Source organism: Myotis nattereri, assembly GCF_964212035.1.
Source record: "Myotis nattereri genome assembly, chromosome: 9".
Taxonomy (NCBI): domain Eukaryota; kingdom Metazoa; phylum Chordata; class Mammalia; order Chiroptera; family Vespertilionidae; genus Myotis; species Myotis nattereri.
In genome coordinates this window covers 73,319,267-73,339,396 of record NC_138084.1, presented here as the reverse complement: position 1 = coordinate 73,339,396, position 20,130 = coordinate 73,319,267, and the positions used below count along the sequence as shown (strand labels likewise).

The 20,130-nt window shown below is 36.9% G+C and overlaps 1 protein-coding gene across 1 annotated transcript; it reads right to left on the bottom strand.

The window, feature by feature from the left end:
- Window positions 1-635: 635 nt before the first annotated feature.
- On the bottom strand, window positions 636-1,430 carry LOC308525569 (transcription elongation factor A protein 1-like; the record flags this gene model as incomplete). The annotated part of the gene is made up of 1 exon (XM_081100345.1): window positions 636-1,430. The coding sequence occupies one exon, from the start codon at window positions 1,428-1,430 to the stop codon at window positions 639-641; it is 792 nt and encodes a 263-aa protein (XP_080956471.1). The 3' UTR covers window positions 636-638.
- Window positions 1,431-20,130: the final 18,700 nt, after the last annotated feature.

Here is a 20,130-nt window from a genome sequence, read left to right as displayed (position 1 = left end):
TAAATGCTGACAAGAATATAGAACAAAAGGAATTCTCATTTATTGCAGGAGGGAATGGTATAGTTAATTTGAAGACAGTTTGACAGTTTCTTAAAAGCTAAACTTACTCTTTTTTTTTCTTTTTTTTAAATTCTTTATTAGTTAAGGTAGTACAAATGTGTCCTCACCCCCCCACCATAAAACCCCCATCCTCCTCCCCCCCACTCATGCTCTCATCTCCCTGTTGTCCATGTCCATTGGCTTGGCTTATATTGTAATTTTCATTTATGTATTAACTGAGAAGAATAACATTTCTACTGTGTTTGTTTCAGACTGTAAAAAAAGTAATTTTCCTTTAAGAAGGAAAAAAAGGAAAAAATAAATTGCCAAAAATTTGATTGATAAAAGTTTAATATCAATTACTTATAAAAATGAAAAAAAAATTGAAATAGATACCATATAATTATTATGTAGTCTCCCTACTGATCTGAAACTACAGGCATTTAAGAAAGGATGATACTATGTCAAAAACAAAGACATAGGGATGCATTTTCTTTAAAAATCTGATTTGCAGAAAAACTACTTCCTTGGCCTAGTTTTAAAGCCAGTTACAAAATCCATTTTCTCAGTGGTCCCGACTTTTTCCCAATTCTTCCAACTCAACAGAACTTCCATCGATTTCCACATTCATTGCAGACAACAAATGTTGTCATCGGTTCATCAGCACTACGAGTTTGTAGCTGTGTGTAAGTACAATTCTTCTTTTTACATTTGCCACATGTGAATAAGTCAGTCTGGGTTCTGCCCGTCTTGGCCATCTGATGCTCTCTGATGGCTTCTGCGGTCAAGTTTTTCCTCATCTCTTTGAGCTCATCACTAGCCATTTCCTCTGCCGTCATCCTAGCCAATAAGTCAGGAGAGATATTGCCACACAGCACATTTTTCCTTAAATTTGGATTCTTTGCATCCTTAAGATTTAATATTCTACTTTGTACTCTGTTTTTGTATTTCATGTCTGTATTCCTTATTTCTTGATATATAGCTTCCTCAATTTGAGATCCTAATTCTTCTTCATCAGCTCCAAGAGCAATGTAGTCATCTCCTGTTCGAAGGGCGGCAGCAACCATCTCCCTATACTTTAACCGTACAGAGTCGGAAGTGCTTGGTGCCCGAGGAAATGACGACACATAAGTATCTCGAGCATTCGTCTCATCCTTTCTGCTGCTTGCATTGCCACTGGAGCGACTTTCTTCTCTTGCTTCAGGGCTATTCTGTGATGTAATTGCAGAATCTTTTTCCTTTTCTTCAGGACCTTTATCAGTTGATGGTCCATCTAGTAACTTTTTCCAAGACTTCATGAGAGACTTTGCTAAAGATATCACTTCTTTTTTTTTCTTAATTAAATCTTTATTGTTCAGATTATTACATTTGTTCCTCTTTTTTCCCCCCATAACTCCCTTCCTCCCAGTTCCCGCCCCACCATCCGCCCTCACTCCCCACCCACTGTCCTCATCCATAGGTGCACGATTTTTGTCCAGTCTCTTCCCGCATCTCCCACACCCTTTTCCCCCCCAAGAATAGTCAGTCCATTCCCTTTCTATGTCCCTGATTCTATTATGATCACCAGATTATTTATTCACTTGATTCTTTTTTTTTTTAATATATTTTTTATTGATTTTTTACAGAGAGGAAGGGAGAGAGATAGAGAGTTAGAAACATCGATGAGAGAGAAACATCGATCGGCTGCCTCCTGCACATCTCCTACTGGGGATATGCCCGCAACCCAGGTACATGCCCTTGACCGGAATCGAACCTGGGACCCTTCAGTCCGCAGGCCGACGCTCTATCCACTGAGCCAAACCGGTTTCAGCTATTCACTTGATTCTTAGATTCACTTGTTGATAGATGCATGTTTGTTGTTCATAATTTGTATCTTTACCTTTTTCTTCTTCTTCCTCTTCTTAAAGGATACCTTTCAGCATTTCATATAATACTGGTTTGGTGGTGATGAACTCCTTTAGCTTTTCCTTATCTGTGAAGCTCTTTATCTGACCTTCAGTTCTGAATGATAGCTTTCCTGGATAAAGTAATCTTGGTTGTAGGTTCTTGGTATTCATCACTTTGAATATTTCTTGCCATTCCCTCCTGGCCTGCAAAGTTTCTGTTGAGAAATCAGCTGACAGTCGTATGGGTACTCCCTTGAAGGTAACTGAGTTTCTTTCTCTTGCTGCTCTTAAGAGTCTCTCTTTGTCTTTTGCTCTTGGCATTTTAATTATGATGTGTCTTGGTGTGGTCCTCTTTGGATTCCTTTTGTTTGGGGTTCTCCGCGCTTCCTGGACTTGTAAGTCTATTTCTTTCACCAGGTAGGGGAAGTTTTCTGTCATTATTTCTTCAAATAGGTTTTCAATATCTTGCTCTCTCTCATCTTCTGGCACCCCTATAATTCTGATGTTGGTACGCTTGAAGCTGTCCCAGAGGCTCCTTACACTATCTTCGTATTTTCGGATTCTTTTTTCATTTTGCTTTTCTGGTTGGGTATTTTTAGCTTCTTCGCATTTCAAATCTTTGCCTTGAATCTTGAGGTCCTCTGGTCTGCTGTTGGGAGTCTGTATAATATTCGTTATTTCAGTCCGTGTCTGTTTAATTTCTAGTTGGTTCTTTATCGTAACATCAAGGGTCTCATTAGATTTGTTGAGGATCTCATTAAGTTTATCAGCGGCTTCTAGACAGTTCTTGAGAGACCTTAAAAGTGTGATTCTGAACTGAATATCCTCCATTGACAGTTTTGTCCTGTTTCTTTGTCTCTGCATTTTTTATGCTTTCTTGTTGCACCCCCTCGTGGTCTTTGTGTGCAGTCCTCCTGTAGTTAAGCCTTGATTGTCGTAGTTAATACTGGGGGGATTTGACCTCCAGGAGAGCTGGCTGTGAGAATCAGCTGTGTCTGCAGTGGGAAAACTTCTGTCCTCTAGGGAGGTGCTAATCTAGCCTTTGCCTGAGGCTATCTGGCAAATGGCTCTGCGGCAGGGCTTGGGCGGGGCGGGTGGGTCGCTCGGGCTCGGGATCAACAGGGTGGGCAGGAGAGAGCAGTTCTAAACTTACTCTTACCATACAATCCAGCAATCATGTCCCTGGGTATAGGCCGGGAGCCGGTTCATGCTTGCTGTTTCAAGGGACCTGGCATATATGGCATACTGTTCTTAATATGTTTGCTCACCTTCTTGGCACTATGTGTTTTAACCAAGGTCTCTGAGAAAGGTTGTTTCCCCAGGTAGGGATTTTCCCCTGAAGTTAGGGAGGGAATAAAACCTCTTAACTAAGTGCCAGGCAGGTAATTAATCACTTTAACTATGAACAATCATGCTTAAGCTACATAATCTTTACTCCCTGGAATGGAGATAAGAAACGCCCTAACCTTTGAAATAGAGATTGATAGGATTGGAATCAACTGGTATAAATACAGATGTAACAACACAGAACTTAGAAGACAGAACTTAGAACTCAGAACTTAGAAAACAGAACCTACACACAGAACTTAGAAGACAGAACCTACACAGAACCTACAGACAGAAGAACTTCGCTGGAGAGAACATGGCAAAAGATCCTGGACTGAACCTGACTACAGAAATTGGCAAGAGAACCTGACTAGAACCTGGTGACTGAACTTGGCTGGAGAACCTGGACAGAACCTGGCTGGAGAACCTAGCGAGGGAACATGGCTACAGAACCTGGCTGGAGATCCGAAGCAGAACCTCTCTGGAGATCCAGACCAGAACTTGGCTGGAGATCCTGGCTGGAGATTCTGGCTAGGCTGCTGATCAACTGAACGCTGTCTCCGTGTCATTCCTTCTTCACCGACTCCGTCCACACCTTTGGGGACCCCTGGACCCGCTGGGGCTGGACCCCGGCAGGTATATACCTAAATGTGTTATAAAAATATGTTCATGAAAAAAACCTACATGTGGATGTCTATAATGACAGCTTTATTTATTCATAACTGCCCCAAATTATGAACATCCAAGGTGTCCTTCAATAGGTAAATGGGTAAACAAACTTGTTATATTCATACAATAAAATTACATATATATATAGCTAATATGCAAAATATCCTCTCAGGAGTTTGACCAGGAGACCAGGAGTTCGATTGCTCGCTATGATGTGTGCTGACCACCACAGGGTGTGGAACATGGTGAGCAACCAGGGGCAGCAGAGGTGAACATGTGAATGGGCGCTGAGGGATAGAGAGAAGGAAGAGGCGGGGAGGTAGGGAGGCAGAGAGACGGGGAACCTGATTGGCCCTGATTCCTGGCCAGGCCTAGGGATCCTACCTGTGCACAAATTTCATGCACTGGGCCTCTAGTTCTGTTATAAAAAGAAATGAACTACCAAGCAACAAAAGGACATAAAGAAAAATTAAATGCATATTGTTAAGTGAAAAAAACAAACAGTATGAAGGGGCTTCATATGGTATGCTTTCAACCATGTGACATTCTGGGAAAGGCAAAACTATAGAAACAGCAAAAAAGCAATTGGTTGTAGGGGAGAGGAGGAAGAGGAAGAAATTAATATATAGACAAAGAGGATTTTTAGGGTAGTGAAACTATCCTGTATCATACTATCATGGTGGATACATGTCATTATTCATTTGTTGTAATTCATAGGAGGATACCAGGAGTGAACCCTAATGTATACTATGGACCTTAATTAGAATGTGGTTAAAGCCTGATATGTCACTAAGGCACAGTCTCATCATTCAGAATGTGGTGAATTAGGAGAGATAGAAAACCAAAGAGCTGGTTTACTGGCCTCCTCGTGACTTTACAGCCACGAAGGGCTTCCTTATTCAATTCCATTGGAACATACACCTAACCTTGAGATCTATATAGGACAAAAATTATTAACACCATTCTAAAGATGATATGACTGAGACTCAGAAAAGTTAAAGTTGCAAAATCAGTGTCCAGTCTCCATTCCTACAACTGATTCATTTCTTCCTGATTATCAATATATGCAGATCTATTTATGTGTTTCTCTCTCTCTCTCTCTCTCTCTCTCTCTCTCTCTCTATTATACTTTTGGAAAAAGAGTTGCTATAATATAAACTTAAAGTTTTAAGAACATTTATATTCCATTATTTAAAATTGGTCATGGGGCCTAAACCGGTTTGGCTCAGTGGATAGAGCGTCGGCCTGCGGACTGAAAGGTCCCAGGTTCGATTCTGGTCAAGGGCATGTACCTGGGTTGCGGGCATATCCCCAGTAGGAGATGTGCAGGAGGCAGCTGATCGATGTTTCTCTCTCATCGATGTTTCTAACTCTCTATCTCTCTCCCTTCCTCTCTGTACAAAATCAATAAAATATATTAAAAAAAAAAAAGCAGAGGTTCTCAAACTTTCTGTTTTTAAAAAAAAATAATAAAATAAAATAAAATTGGTCATGGGCTTTAATAATTTTTACTGGGTTGGTATCATAATTTATTTTCCCATCTACATTTTTGCTCCAATGCACAATGAGAGTTCATCTCTTCAAGTCCTCCACCTTGCCTTCTTCCTCTTTCTTTTCTTCTTTATCCAACCTTGGTTATTTATATAAAAAATTACATTTCATTTTTAAGTATGCTTGACTCAGAGATACTTGATTATGTAAGTTTTTGTCCTTATAAATTTCCTTTATGTATATACACATTGTCATATAATTCCAATTTAAACGTGATTTGATATTGAGTGAAAACAAGTAATTCAGATTTATATTGACTCATTTTGGACTTGATGAAGGACTTTGCCACGTAGAGAACAACAAGGAATTTGACCAAATTAAATTTTTGTGCTGTTAATGTAGAGGTAAGGAAAGGATTAGGAGAGAGCCTAGAAACTAAGGGGTTAACTGGCATTGTTAAATGCCTTACATGTACAGCAGCAGTGTTGAAAATTTCATAAAGATAGGGAGACTTTGGCTAGCTCAAAAATTTTTTAAAATGTATCCTCCAGAGAAATTTGAAATCAGTTTACTTGATAAATGTATTTTTACAATATATTTGTAAAGGCAGCTGTTTGAAACCCAAACCACTTATGTGCACAAAATATTCATATTTGTAATGCAAGATTTAATTATAGGTTGATCTAAACTGTTAAGATCTATGCAGAATATAAAATTACACTAATGTGCTCACTATTTTTATGTCGATTGTAAAATTATTTTACACCAGAGATCTGTTCCATTTAACAGGACTGAAATTAGAGTATATCAGTTAAGTATATTACCCAGTAATTAAATGGAACTGATAATTGAATTACTATGTTTAAGGGAAATACTTTGTAAAAACCAAGATAATATGCTACCTTGAAAGCATAACAATGTGCAGCATGAGTGTTTGTTGTGTGTGCCCTGGAAATTGCATCTCTTATTACTTGTAGTTTTGCATTTCTCCATACTTGTGTATGATGGCTCCTTTGTGTATTCTATTATAGGCTAAATTAACTAGGACGCATTTTTACAACCATAACTAAAAAAATAAAAACCTAAGGCTCCACTGGGCTAGCTCTCAAATCTCTTTCCCTCTCCTTGTGTTGATTCTCATCTCTGCAACCAGTGGTCTCCACACAGAGAAAAGCAGGACTCCTGGATAATCCAGATTTAGCTCTGACACCAGTCTTCAATTGACTAGCAAATTACAATCCTGGTCATGAAATGTCCCTATTATCCATCCTTTCACTTATTTATTCAACAAATATTTACCAAGTACCTGTTATGTGTGAATCAATAATATGGACACTGGCGATAAAACCAGTCATCAAAAGCAACCAAGTTTACATATTAGTTAGAAGAAGATGAAAAGAAACAGGCAAAACCAATTAAAATGACAGCATGAAGTGATCAGTGCTATGAAAGGAAATACACAAGTGTAAGGTAGTTAGGTTACTCAAGGATGACATCTCTGATGGAGTGATATTTGATTAAAGAAAAAAAGGAGACTGCCATGCAGCTTTCTAGTGAGAGAACAAAAGTAAGAGGAAAAAGTATATTTATCACTAGAGGTATATTATAGAGGCATATCTCTGTTCAAGTAAAAGGATTTATGACTGACAGAAATAAAAGTTTGGTAATGCTTAGTGGTTAAGGATTCAGCCACATATAGCGATGATACTACAGATACACTCCACATGAGAAACAGTATTCTCTAAAGGAATTTGTAAAACCAGAATGCACATGGCTAAAAAGCACTGAGATCAAGAAAAGTCAAAATTGAATCAGCCAGTAAGAACTAGAGAATTAGATGAATTGGGGAAGCAACTGTTACTCATTTAAGTAATTCTTAAAGAGAACAACTGTAGAAATGGGCCAGAGAAAGGCAGTTTTATTGATTTATCCTTATTCTTGGCAATCTCAGAAAATGACTATGGTAAACAGAATGCAATTCTATGATATCTTTCCATGTTTAAAATAGAAATGCAGTCTAATTAAATATTCCAGAATTAAAGAGTTTTATTGGACCCTAGAGACCATTGAATTCACTGATTCTTGGCCTTGGCAGTAATACATCAGATTCAGTTGAGGAGATTTTTTTTTTAAATGGTGATGCCTATCCCCAATCCTACATCTATTAAAACCCTGGGATAAAGGGTCCTGATAGTGGGTCCTGATAAGGACACATATGTAATAACTTAATCAGTAAAGAAATTTAAAAAAACTTCCTGGTTGATGCTCTCTTGCAGGCAGATTTTAGAGCCACTGGCCCTGTTTTGCCCATCTTTTCCAGTCCCATATTCCAAGGATTCCCATGGAAGTGACCAAAGATCTATCATTTTTAGTTCTTTCTTATAATAAATCAAAATTTGCTTCACCGTAAATTCTATACTTTGGTCATATTTCTCTACTATAGGATTACACAGGACAGTATGCTACATCTTCCATACAACAGTCCTCAAGTATTTGAGACTCCCCCAAGCCTCCTCTTATCCAAGTATAATATCCTGTTATCCCAATTATTCTTTCTAAGGTATTGCTTTAGACCTCTTGTCTGCCTGCTTCTTAACTCATTCCCAGCTGCCAATATCTGCTGCTGAAAATATCCTTCTGTTAATGCAACGAAAGCATGCATTGTTTACTTACACAATCACATCAGCCTGTCCTCATATTTTGCTTGCAGTCAGCTTCAAATGCCATCCATGCTTTTTCTCATAAATACTGTTGTGAATCAAAGTCTTCCCTGCACTGTCTTATAGATGTCAAGATTCTTTCTTATTTGAATGTAGGTAGGTTTAATCATACACCTGAATGGACATTTTTGTTCACTCAGTCTGAACTGAATTTGTGGGGTCCTTACACACGAGTAATGCTCACGCTCATCCCTGTGCTCTTCTCCATGACCCTGGAAAAGGAGTGGGTACATATAAAGACTTAGTGTGGAGTGGGGAGAGACCAGAAAGATCTTACCTTGGGTACAGAAGTTGAGAAAGGTGTGAGGGCTTTTTCAAGAATTATTATATTTCCCAAACTACTGTTAGAGTGTGTGAGCAGTTAGAGTGGCTACACGAGGCATGATGGGGGGATTTGGAGGGTGGAAGGGTATCAGCAGCCATTTGTCATTTGCACGCTTTGTTGCTGGGAGGCTGATCCACCTTTACAGCTGGATGCTTCCTTACACTTCCCGGGATCCCCAGTTCAGAAGCAACAAAACCTGACAGTGGTTCAGTGTATCCTTATAAGACTCTAGTGGCTAGAGTCTCTAGCCTGTCCTTGAAGTTCCCAGCATGTTCTTCATCTTCCCACTTTACATGCATCTTCTCCTCCCAATTGCCTTTCCAATGGATTTAAAGTTCCAGTATTAAGTGAAAAGATTACACAGGACAGTATGCTACACATAATGGCTGCTTAACTAGCTCTCACAATTGATTAAGGCCAAATTCCAGTAATAAATCTATAGGTATATTCTAGTGATTTACTTCTCCTATTGAACTCTGATTGATACAGAAGTGGTCAGCATGTGTTGCAAGAAAGTCATGGATAGTCCAGTCTATTCTCTCATATGGAACAAAATGTTTAAGCTTTTTAAAAAATAATTTTTACTGATTTCAGAGAGGAAGGGAGAGGAAGAGAGAGATAGAAATATCAGTGATGAGAGAGAATCATTGATTGGCTGCCTCCTGCATGCTCCCTACTGGGGATGGAGCCCACAACCCAGGCATGTGCCCTTGACTGGAATTGAACCTGGGACCCTTCAGTCTCCAAGCTGATGCTCTTATCCACTGAACCAAACCAGCTAGGGCAAATATTTAAGCTTTTGTGGGAAGGTAGGAAACTATGTCACCTACAAGGAAGAGTTAAATGGCTGTTTTTGCTGGAAAAAGGTAGGAGAAAGAATACTCTCAAACCCTGAAAAATCTAATTAGAGGCATTTTATTGGTATAGGAACAGAATGCTCTCAGACAAGGTCCATTGCAGATACAAGACAGCATTTATCTGCCTTGGAGAAGAGTGCCAGGAATGCTGCCAACTGCCCACCTCCAAGACCCAGACACACAGTGCTTATGTAAGACTGAGCTTCAATAACAACAAGAGCGCATTCTCCCACCTCTTCACAACCTACCTGGAAAGCCTGTGCTAAGCAGTAGGTAGAATCTATTGTTCTTGGGTGGTAAGAGCACAGCAAGAGAATCCTATATGGTACAGGTATGCAGGTTTGACTAAAATCGAAAGGTGGAGCACCAATATAGTGAGAAATCCTTCAGCACTCAAATCCCAGTACAAGAAAGCCACTGGAGGAATTTAAAATTACATTGCACTAAAGGTAACCATAGCAACCGCAACCCAAACTCACTTCAAATCCTAAAAACATTGACTTAATACTGTTACTGACTGCATGATATCATCCTATTTGCAGGTATTAACATGATTTGCCACAGTCTCTAGTATTTTACACATGATGTCAGGTATTTGACCAAAAATTACAAGATTCACAATAAAGCAACAACAGCAATAACCTCCCTATTATATAATAATAAAGAGATCAATTCACTAAGAATTAAAATAAAATAAATTAAAAATAAAACATATCAAAAATTTTGGAACATATTCAAAACGGTGCCAAAAGGGAAACTTATAGCATTAAATGATATATTGGAAAACAAGTAAGATCTCATTTAATTATGTAATCTTCCACCTTAAGAAAATAGAAAAAAGGTGCAAACTAAATGCAAAGTAAGTGCAAAGAAAATATAATTAGGATAAGAGCAATAACCAATGAAATAGAAAGCAAACAAGACAGAAAATTAATAAAATAAAAAGCTGGTTCTTTAATAGGAACAAAAATATTCACAAGTCTCCAAAAAGACTGATAAAAGTAGAGAATGTAAAACAAATATTTTCAGGAATGAAAGTGTTATGTCACTACTAACATTAAAATGCCAACATATTACTGTGAAGAATTACATTCCAAGAAATTTAACTACTTGGATAAAATGGGGAATATCTTAGAATACACAAATTACTGAAGACTATTCATGAAAAAGTAGATAATGTTGTTTTCATCAATTAAGTTGCAGTTTAAAAATCATTCCAAGAAACACTCTCGAACTGGTGGCTTCACTATTATATTTATCAAATGGTTATGGAGGAATTAATACCAATTCTATACTACTCTTCCTGAAAATATAAAAGAAAACATTTTCTTCTCATTTATCAGGCTAGCAAACCACAAAAAGACATAACTAGAAAAAGGAAATGATAGATAAATATCCCTCATGAAATAGTCACGTTCACGATTCAGTCAAGGCATTAGAAATAAGCATATACCTCTCTGACTTCAAAGACTATACCAACTTCAGGAGAGGTAACTGTCAGAGTTCTAAAAATATCTTCCCGCAAATAGTTTATTCGGAGGACTGTCTGTATGGGTATGGATAGGCCAAGGCCAACATGTTGTACAACTAAATAGCACCAATCACAATTGTTTGGGATTGGTGCCCATGGAATTCAACAGCCACAAATGGTCCAGGGATATCATGAGAGAAGGGAGACTTTACCCAATGATATCAGGCTAATAAAATTATATGGCCAGGATGATGAAGAATATATTCAATTACACAATAGGAAAACATTTTCTGATATAAAGATTGTATCTAATTGAAAAGATAGTTCAAACAATTTAAGGACAAGCACAGAGTATGTTCTGGTAATGTATCTTAATTTTAGGCATGCAGAGGGTAAAAAATCAATGATGTACAAAAAACATTAAGTTTACTTCAGACATCTACATAGTGATATTAATGCCAGGATAAATTTTCTGCAGATTTATGCAATACAAAAAAGCCTATATTTTATACATATATGCATTAATTTCAAGTTTAAAGTCAAGAGAAAACCATTCTTGGTTTCCAAAAGATAAAAATAAAGTAATAGTACCTATGACTTTTGGGTGCATATGATGTGTAAATGTAGGTTCATGCCTGGCTTGTGTGGCTCAGTGGTTGAGTGTCAACCCATGAACCAAAAGATTTCTGGTTCCATTCTCAGTCAGGGCACATGCCCTGGTTGTAGGCTTGATTCCCTTTTGGGGGCATGCCGGTGGCAGGGGATCGATGTTTCTCTCATGGATGTTTCTGTCTCTCTACCCCTCACCCTTCCTTTGTTTAAAATCAATAAAAATGTATTTAAAAAATAAATGTAGGTTCACCCTTAGTAAAAAAAAAATGTACCATTCAGATGAATTATGTTGACAATGGGGAAGGCTATGGGGTATATAAGAAATCTCTCTACCTTCCTTCAAATTTTTTGTAAACTTAAATCTGCTTTAAAAATATAGAGCCTTAAAAAAACTCAACTATATGAAGGGGTGGTGGAAAATATATCAAAGGAAATTAAAGGTAGAGTAAAGATGCAAAAAGGAAGAGAGACTTTGGAAGCTTCCCATCTATGTGATAGAGTGAGATTTCTTTTTCAGGAGGCCAGGCAGGATGAGAGAAGTCGTTGAGAAATAGGGTTGTTCTACTAAAAGAGAAGCAAATTTGGAAAATGGAACAAGTTTTCTGGGGCAGGAAGAAGTTCAGGATAGCTGATGGCACAGAGTATCTTGAGAGTCATATACAGATTTGGAGAGTTGGGAAGAAATCACAGAACTAAAGTTTCCAAATGACCTAATTATTTAGGAAAGTGCAGTGCAGAGTAGTTAGTTGAGTGTGAAGAACTGTGTTGAAGCAGCCTTTGGAATGAAAGAATGTGCTATTTGCAGTGAAAGCCAACTTGTAGTTAGCAGGGACATAACATCCAGGAAGCTTTGAGATTTTTATTGATTCCCCTTAAAATTGCTCCGATTGTATCACACAGAAGTAACTGCTCAAGAAAAAGACAGCCCTTCTACGAAAACCCACTCCCAGTAATTAGCCCCATCTGTCAACTAGTTGTAGCTTTAAATTTGCCAACCACCTTTGAAGAAGCCTTCTAAATTCTTTACCTTTCTTTGTTTCTTTTTACTTTGATATTTCAAAATTACAGAGCAGTTGCACGAATAAAATGAGGATCTTTTATACACATGCCCAGATTCACCAACTGTTTATAGTTGCCATTGTTTCTTACTCACTATGTATGTATATGTAAGGATAATTTTAACCATTATGATACTTACTACTCCTAAATACCTTTGTGACTATTTCCTGTAATCAAAGAAACAGCTTTGCCGAAACCGGTTTGGCTCAGTGAATGGAGCATCGGCCTGCGGACTGAGGGGTCCCAGGTTCGATTCCGGTCAAGGGCATGTACCTGGGTTGCGGGCACATCCCCGGTAGGAGATATGCAGGAAGCAGCTGACTGATGTTTCTCTCTCATCGATGTTTCTAACTCTCTTTCTCTCTCCCTTCCTCTCTGTAAAAAAATCAATAAAATATATTTTTTTAAAAAAAAGAAACAGCTTTATAAAACCAAGGAACAGTTATACATTTAGGAAATTTGACATTGATAGATCATTATCTAAACTATATTTTATTTTATTTTTTTTAAAATATATTTTATTGATTTTTTACAGAGAGGAAGGGAGAGAGATAGAGAGCCAGAAACATCGATGAGAGAGAAACATCGATCAGCTGCCTCCTGCACATCTCCCACTAGGGATGTGCCCGCAACCAAGGTACACGCCCCTGACCGGAATCGAACCCGGGACCCCTCAGTCCACAGGCTGACGCTCCATCCACTGAGCCAAACCAGTTTCGGCTAAACTATATTTTATATACACATTTTATTACCACAATGACATTTATATGTCATGTTTATTCCTGTTTCAATATCCAATATCTGATCATATTTAAGGTTTAATTATATGTTTCTTTAGGCCTTTTTCAGATAAAATAATTCCTCAGGCTTATTTTTTCTCTTGATCTATTTTTTTTTTTTGGAGAGTTTTGTTTAGAAGAATATTCCTGAATTTGGGATTGTCTACATTTTCCTCATAATTAGATTCATATTATGGCGAGGGTAGCACGGAGGAGATGGTCTGGCCTTCCCAAAGCTTCATATCAGGAGGCACACGATGCCAGTTCATCCTAATAGTGCCCATGTTAGTTCTGTCATTTAGTTATGGTGATGTCTCCCTACTAGCAATTTGTAAGAAGATCCTTTGATATAATGTAAATATCTGACTCCCATCAAATTTCTGGCCACTGCTTTTAACATCAATTGACAAATTTTAAATTCCATTATTCTTTATATTATTTGTTAATTGGCATTCTATTAATTAATTAGTTTTTATATCAGTATGGCCTCATTGATTCTTATTTTATGCAATCTATATATATAAAAGGCTAATTTGCTAAGTGTCCAACCCTCCTACCAGTTGCTATGATGTGCACTGACCACCAGGGGGCAGATGTTCAATGCAGGAGTTGCTGTGATGTGCACAGAGAAACGGCACCACAGACCTGGCTCCCACAAAGCAACACTCGGCTTCCCTCAAGTGGGACACAGGCAGAAACGGTCACTGTGGGTGCCAGGTAATGATGTCATGTAGCAATGCCTGGCTTCCTCTCCCTAGTGACAACTAGACTCCTGGCAGTTTTTTCAGCCCAGGAACATGACTTGCTTTATATCCAGATACAAACTTTTCATACTTTAACCAAATGTCTGTGAAGCTTTTTCCCATGCCTCATCTCATTTGATCCTCACAGAAGTCTTGGAGTAGGTACATAGGAGACTCAGTGGAATCCTATTTTCTTTTCATTAGCTAGAAAATGGAGATTTAGAAAGTTTGGAAACTTGACCTGACTGAAATGGTGGACCTTGAAAATGACTTCAGGTTTTCTCACTGTGCAGAATATAGTCATACACTGCTGCAGTTAAATATTTTACCCTTTGTTCTCCCTGCGTGATCTACAATAATAATCTGCTTTGTGTTGATGTTTACTGCTGTGTTGCTGACAATTACCTGAAAAAGAAGTTGGGGTGCTTCACTGGGCTGGAAAAACTTTAGTTACATCAGATACAGCATATCTAATTAAGCAAGTTTATTATACAGTATATATGAAAGGCTAAGTTGACTCACACATGCACAATACATATAAAGCTCTCACTGGTGCCAATAGCACGCATATGTTTCAATCTGTCATTGTTGATCATGAATTTGGTTGACACTTCTATTATTGAGAAAGGGTGAATAACAATATTAAAATATTTCTTCTAATTAATTTCCTTTCAATGTGCATGAATCCATGCACTAGACCACTAGTAGTTTATTATTTATTACTGTCATTACTTATTTTATTGCAAAAATTATCCAAGATTTGACCAGAAGAAGTCTTCCCAAGAAGACGTCTGTGTCATTTTCCTATGTCCCTTTGATTCCTTGAGCACTACCTCACTCTGGCAAAAGATGATCCAGGCTCATCTTGAACTTCTCCTTCCCCAAACCTGCAGTCAAGCATTTCTGGTTCCTTTTCATGTTGAATGGTATGTGCAAAACAAGATCTGGGTCCTAAGTATGTTCGTTACTATGGGCATGCCATTATTTCTAGGCCTTCTCATAGAGTTAACATATACACACATATGCGCACATTAAGCATATGTTCATACGTATTTTTACATTTTCATACACATCTCTAATTTCAGAGTATCTCCAATTTCAGTCCAACAGTAGTGGGTACATTCTAGTCGTTGCAATTTCCTCATTTTCACCTTCATAATGGGGAGAAAACTGGCTTCCATAATTCTCAATGTGTTTGTTCTTTTGCTTAAGGATAGAAGACACAGAAGTGAGTTTCAGCTTTTCTAACCCATGTCCCTGTGAAAGCAAACTAATTGAGAGTCAATATTTGTTTAGAACTCCTTTTTGAGGTAAAATTAACATGTAGTGAAATTTTAGAATTTAGAGGTCAATTATAGCTCTGTACCTCACATCCCTTATCCTGTTCCTGACATTAGTGGGGGTACATTCAATATTTCACCAATACTTATTTCTGTTAGCTACAATTCTTCTCCGATTCCTTTTATTGGACTTAAAACTTCCCTTTGCTTCTTATTTTTCCAATATGTTTCCCCACATTCATCTTCATTTTTTAATTCTGACAGGTTTTGTGGTTTGTCAGATGTTTTATTCTGAAGCTACTGAGACGATTTGAAATGGAGTTTTCCCCCCACATTTTGTTCTGTTCTGTTAATATGGTGATTAATCTTAAATAGTTTTCATTTTTAAACAAATTTTGTGTTTTTTCATTCTTAAAAACTCTACTTTTTAGTGATAAACTACTCTTTTATATATTATTATGTTTTATTGTATGTTAGTTGCTAATATTTTCTTTAAAATATATAAATCCTTCTATTTAGAGATTTTAGTCCAATATTTTTTATTTTTATAATGGCAAGTGTTGGTATTAAGGTTATGCCAGTCACATAAGATCAGTTGGGAAATGTTCCTTGTCCTGTACAGTCTGAATGTTAATGTACAACTGGAAATGTTTTGTATTTTTTCTTAAATGTTAGAATTTACCAGTGAAACCATCTGAGCTTAGCATTTTCTTTATGGAAAGCTTATTGATAATTCAACCTTCTTTTTAAAAAATCTATTCAAAATTTTTTACTTTACCTTTTTGTAAAGTTATTTTTAAAAGAAATTAACTTGTCCATTTCATCTGAGTTGTCAAATTCATTGACATAGTTTGTTCATCATATTTCTTGTTCCAAGATCAGGAGTGTCAGACTGATCTCCTCCTTCATTTCTTGACATTGGCAATTTGTTTTCTCTCTTTTGTTTAGCCTTTCTATAGGTTTGTTGATTTTAAAACTTTTATTTTTTCTTAAAACCTACTTTGGCTTGAACTCTTTTTTTCTGTGAACTACTTTCTGTTTGACTGATTTCTGTCTTTATAATGACAATTTTCTACATTCACCTTATGGTGAGTTTACTTTAGTTACCTTTTACTAACTTCATTTTGGTAAAAATGTAGATCATTGCATTCAAACCTTTATTTTCTTATATAGCTCTTCTGGATGTAAATTTCCTGTTTAATCACTGCTTTATTTGCATACCATAAAATTTGATGTGTTAAACTTTTATTATTATTCTGTCCATATACTTAAAATTTTCTTTTTGATAATTTCTGTTTCTTCATCACTGGCCATGCAGAAGTGAATTATTTAATTTTCAAATATTGGGGTTTTTAAGATATTTTGTTTGGCTTTCTTATATAATTCTATGCTAGGCAGAGAACATACATTGATGAACATCCCAATATCCTTGAACAGAATGTGTATTCTGCAATTGTTAGATGTAAGGTTTTATTTTTTAAAAATCTGAATAAGCCAATAGCTATGGAGGAAATTGAAGCAGTAGTCAAAATTCTTCCAGCAAACAAAAGCCCTGGGCCAGACGGCTTCACAAGGGAGTTTTACCAAACATTCATAAAAGAACTAAATCCTACCTCCTCAAACTATTCCAAAAAATTCAAGAAGAATGAATACTTCCAAGCCCTTTCTCTGAAGCCAGGATTACCCTAATCACAAAAACCAGATAAAGACACTACAAAGAAAGAGAATTACAGGCTAATATCCCTGATGAACATAGATGCCAAAATCCTGAACAAAATTCTAGCAATTTGGATTCAACATTAAATTAGAAAGATAATATAATATGACCAAGTGGGATTTATTCCAGGGATGTAAGAATGGTACTATATCAGCAAATGACACATCAAAAAACAAATTGAAAGATAAAAATCACATAGTCATATCAATTGATGCAGAAAAAGCATTTGACAAAATCTAACATCCTTTCTTGATACAAATCCTCAGCAAAGTGGGAATAGAAGGATCATGCCTCAAAATAATAAAATTCTTACATGACAAACCTACAGCCAACATCATATTTAATGGACAAAAACTAAAACCATTTCCCCTAAGAACAGGAACAAGACAGGGATGCCCAGTCTTACCACTCCTGTTTGACATAGTACTAGAAGTGCTAGCCATAGAGATTATACAAGAAGAAGAAATAAAAGGCATCCAAATTGGAAAAGAAGTAAAACTGTCATTATTAAGAGATGACATGATATTGTACATAAAAAGCCCTAAAGACTCCATCACAAAGTATTAGACTCAATAAATGAATTCAGCAATGTAGCAGGATACCAAATTAACACCCAGAAACCCATGGCATTTTTATATACTAATAGTGAACTTACAGAAAGAGAAATTAAAAACTATAATCCCTTTTACCATTGCAACAAAAAATTAAGCTACCTAGGAATAAACGTGACTAAGAAGGCAAAAGACCTACTCAGAAAACTACAAGACGTTGGAAAAAGAGACAGAGGAAGACATAAACAAATGCAAGAATATGCCGTGTTCATGGATTGGTAGAATCAACATCATTAAAATGTCCATATTACCCAAAGCAATTTATAGATTCAATGCAATCACCATTAAAATACCAATGGCATATTTTACAGACATAGAATGAACTTTCCAAACATTCATATAGAATAAAAAAAGGCCCCAAATAGCCACAGCAATCCTAAGAAAGAAGTAAAAAGTTGGAGAGATCATGATATCAGATATCAAGCTATATTACAAAGCCATTGTTCTCAAAACAGCCTGGTACTGTCACAAGAACAGACATATAGACCAATGGAACAGAACAGAGAACCCAGAAATTGATCCAAGCCACTATGCTCAATTAAGATTTGACCAAGAAGCAAGAGTATACAATGGAGTCAAGACAGTTTCTTCAAAAAATAGTGTTGGGAAAATTGGACAGATACATGCAAAAAAAAAATATATAGACCACCAACTTACACCATACACAAAAATAAACTCAAAATGGATAAAGAACTTAAACGTAAGACAGAAAACCATAAAAATCTTAGAAGAACCCACAGGCACCAAAATATCAGACATATGCCATAGCATATCTTTACCAATACCACTCCTAGGGCAATGGAAACAAAAGAGAAAATAAACAAATGGGACTACGTCAAAATAAAAAGCTTCTGCACACCAAAAGAAACCATCAACAAAACAATAAGAAAGCCCACTGCATGGAAGAACATATTTGCTAATGTTATCTCCGATAAGGGTTTAATCTCCAAAATTTATAGAAAACTCATACAACTTAACGAAAGGAAGATAAACAATTCAATCAAAAAAGGGGCAATGGACCTAAATAGACACTTTTTGAAAGAGGACATACAGAAGGCCAAGAGACATGTGAAAACATGCTCAATGTCACTAATCATCCGAGAGATGCAAATCAAAACTACAATGAGATACCATCTCACACCTGTCAGAATGGCTATCATTAACACATCAACAAAGGACAAGTGCTGGAGAGGATGTGGAGAAAAATGAACCCTCGTGTACTGCTGGTGGGAATGCAGACTGGTGCAGCCACTGTGGATAACAGTATGGAGTTTCCTCAAAAAATTAAAAATAGAACTCCCATTCAACCCAATAATCCCACTTCTAGGAATGTATCCCTAGAAAACAGAAACACCAATCAGAAAGGATATATGCACCCCTATGTTCATAGCAGCACAATTTACAATAGCTAAGATTTGGGAACAGCTTAAGTGCCCATCAGCAGATGAATGTATTAGAAAACTGTTGTACATCTACACAATGGAATACTATTCTTCAGTAAAAAAGAAATAACTCTGACCATTCGAAACACCTTGGCTGGACCTGGAGAGCATTATGCTAAGTGAAATAAGCCAGTCAGAGAAATATAAATATCATAGGATCTCTCTCAGTTGTGGAATATAATGAACAACATAAACTGATGAACAAAAATAGAACCAGAGACAGAGAAGCATCGAAAAGACTGTCAAACTTCAGAGGAAAGGCAGGGGAGGCTGGGATGAGGGCATAAGAGATCAACCAAAGGACATTCTCTTTTTCATATTTATGTGTTTTTACTTTTGTGTCTGGGTCTGTTTTTTCTTCTTATGAAGACACCGATCATATTGGGTTAGGGTCCACCTTTATAGAATATGACCTTGTTGTGACAAAATTGCATATTTAATAACCCCATTTCTAAATAAAGTCACATTGACAGGTACCGGGAGTTAGAACTTCAACATGTCATTTTGGTGGACACAATTCAACCTACAACAATATTGTCAATCCAATTTTATTTGAAGTGAATGCCTAATGCTGAGAATTAGATAATCCAAGTGAATTAAGCATATGGGAAGGATAGACTGTAACTCTAAAATTTGGTCAAACTATTGTTTCAGCCCACACCATAGCCTGCACATGAATGCTTATAGAAACTTTGTTCATAATTGACAAAACTTGCAAGCTACGAAGATGTCCTTGAGTAGGTGAATGGATATACATATTTGGTACATCTAGAAAAAGTAATAATATTTGGTGCTAAAATAGAAATCATCTATGGACCTAGCTGGTTTGGCTCAGTGGATAGAGCATCAGCCCATGAACTGAAGTGTCCTGAGTTTGATTACGGTCAATGGCATGTACCTTGGTTGCAGGTTCCCCTGCCCTGGTCAGGGTGCATACAGGAGTCAACCAATAGATGTGTCTCTCTCACATCGATGTTTCTCTCTATCTCTCTTTCTCCCTTCCATTTTCTAAAAATCAGTGTAAAAATGTCCTTGGGTGAGGATTAACAAAAAAGAAATCATCTATGAAGCCATGAAAAGACATAAAAAATCCTTAAATGCAT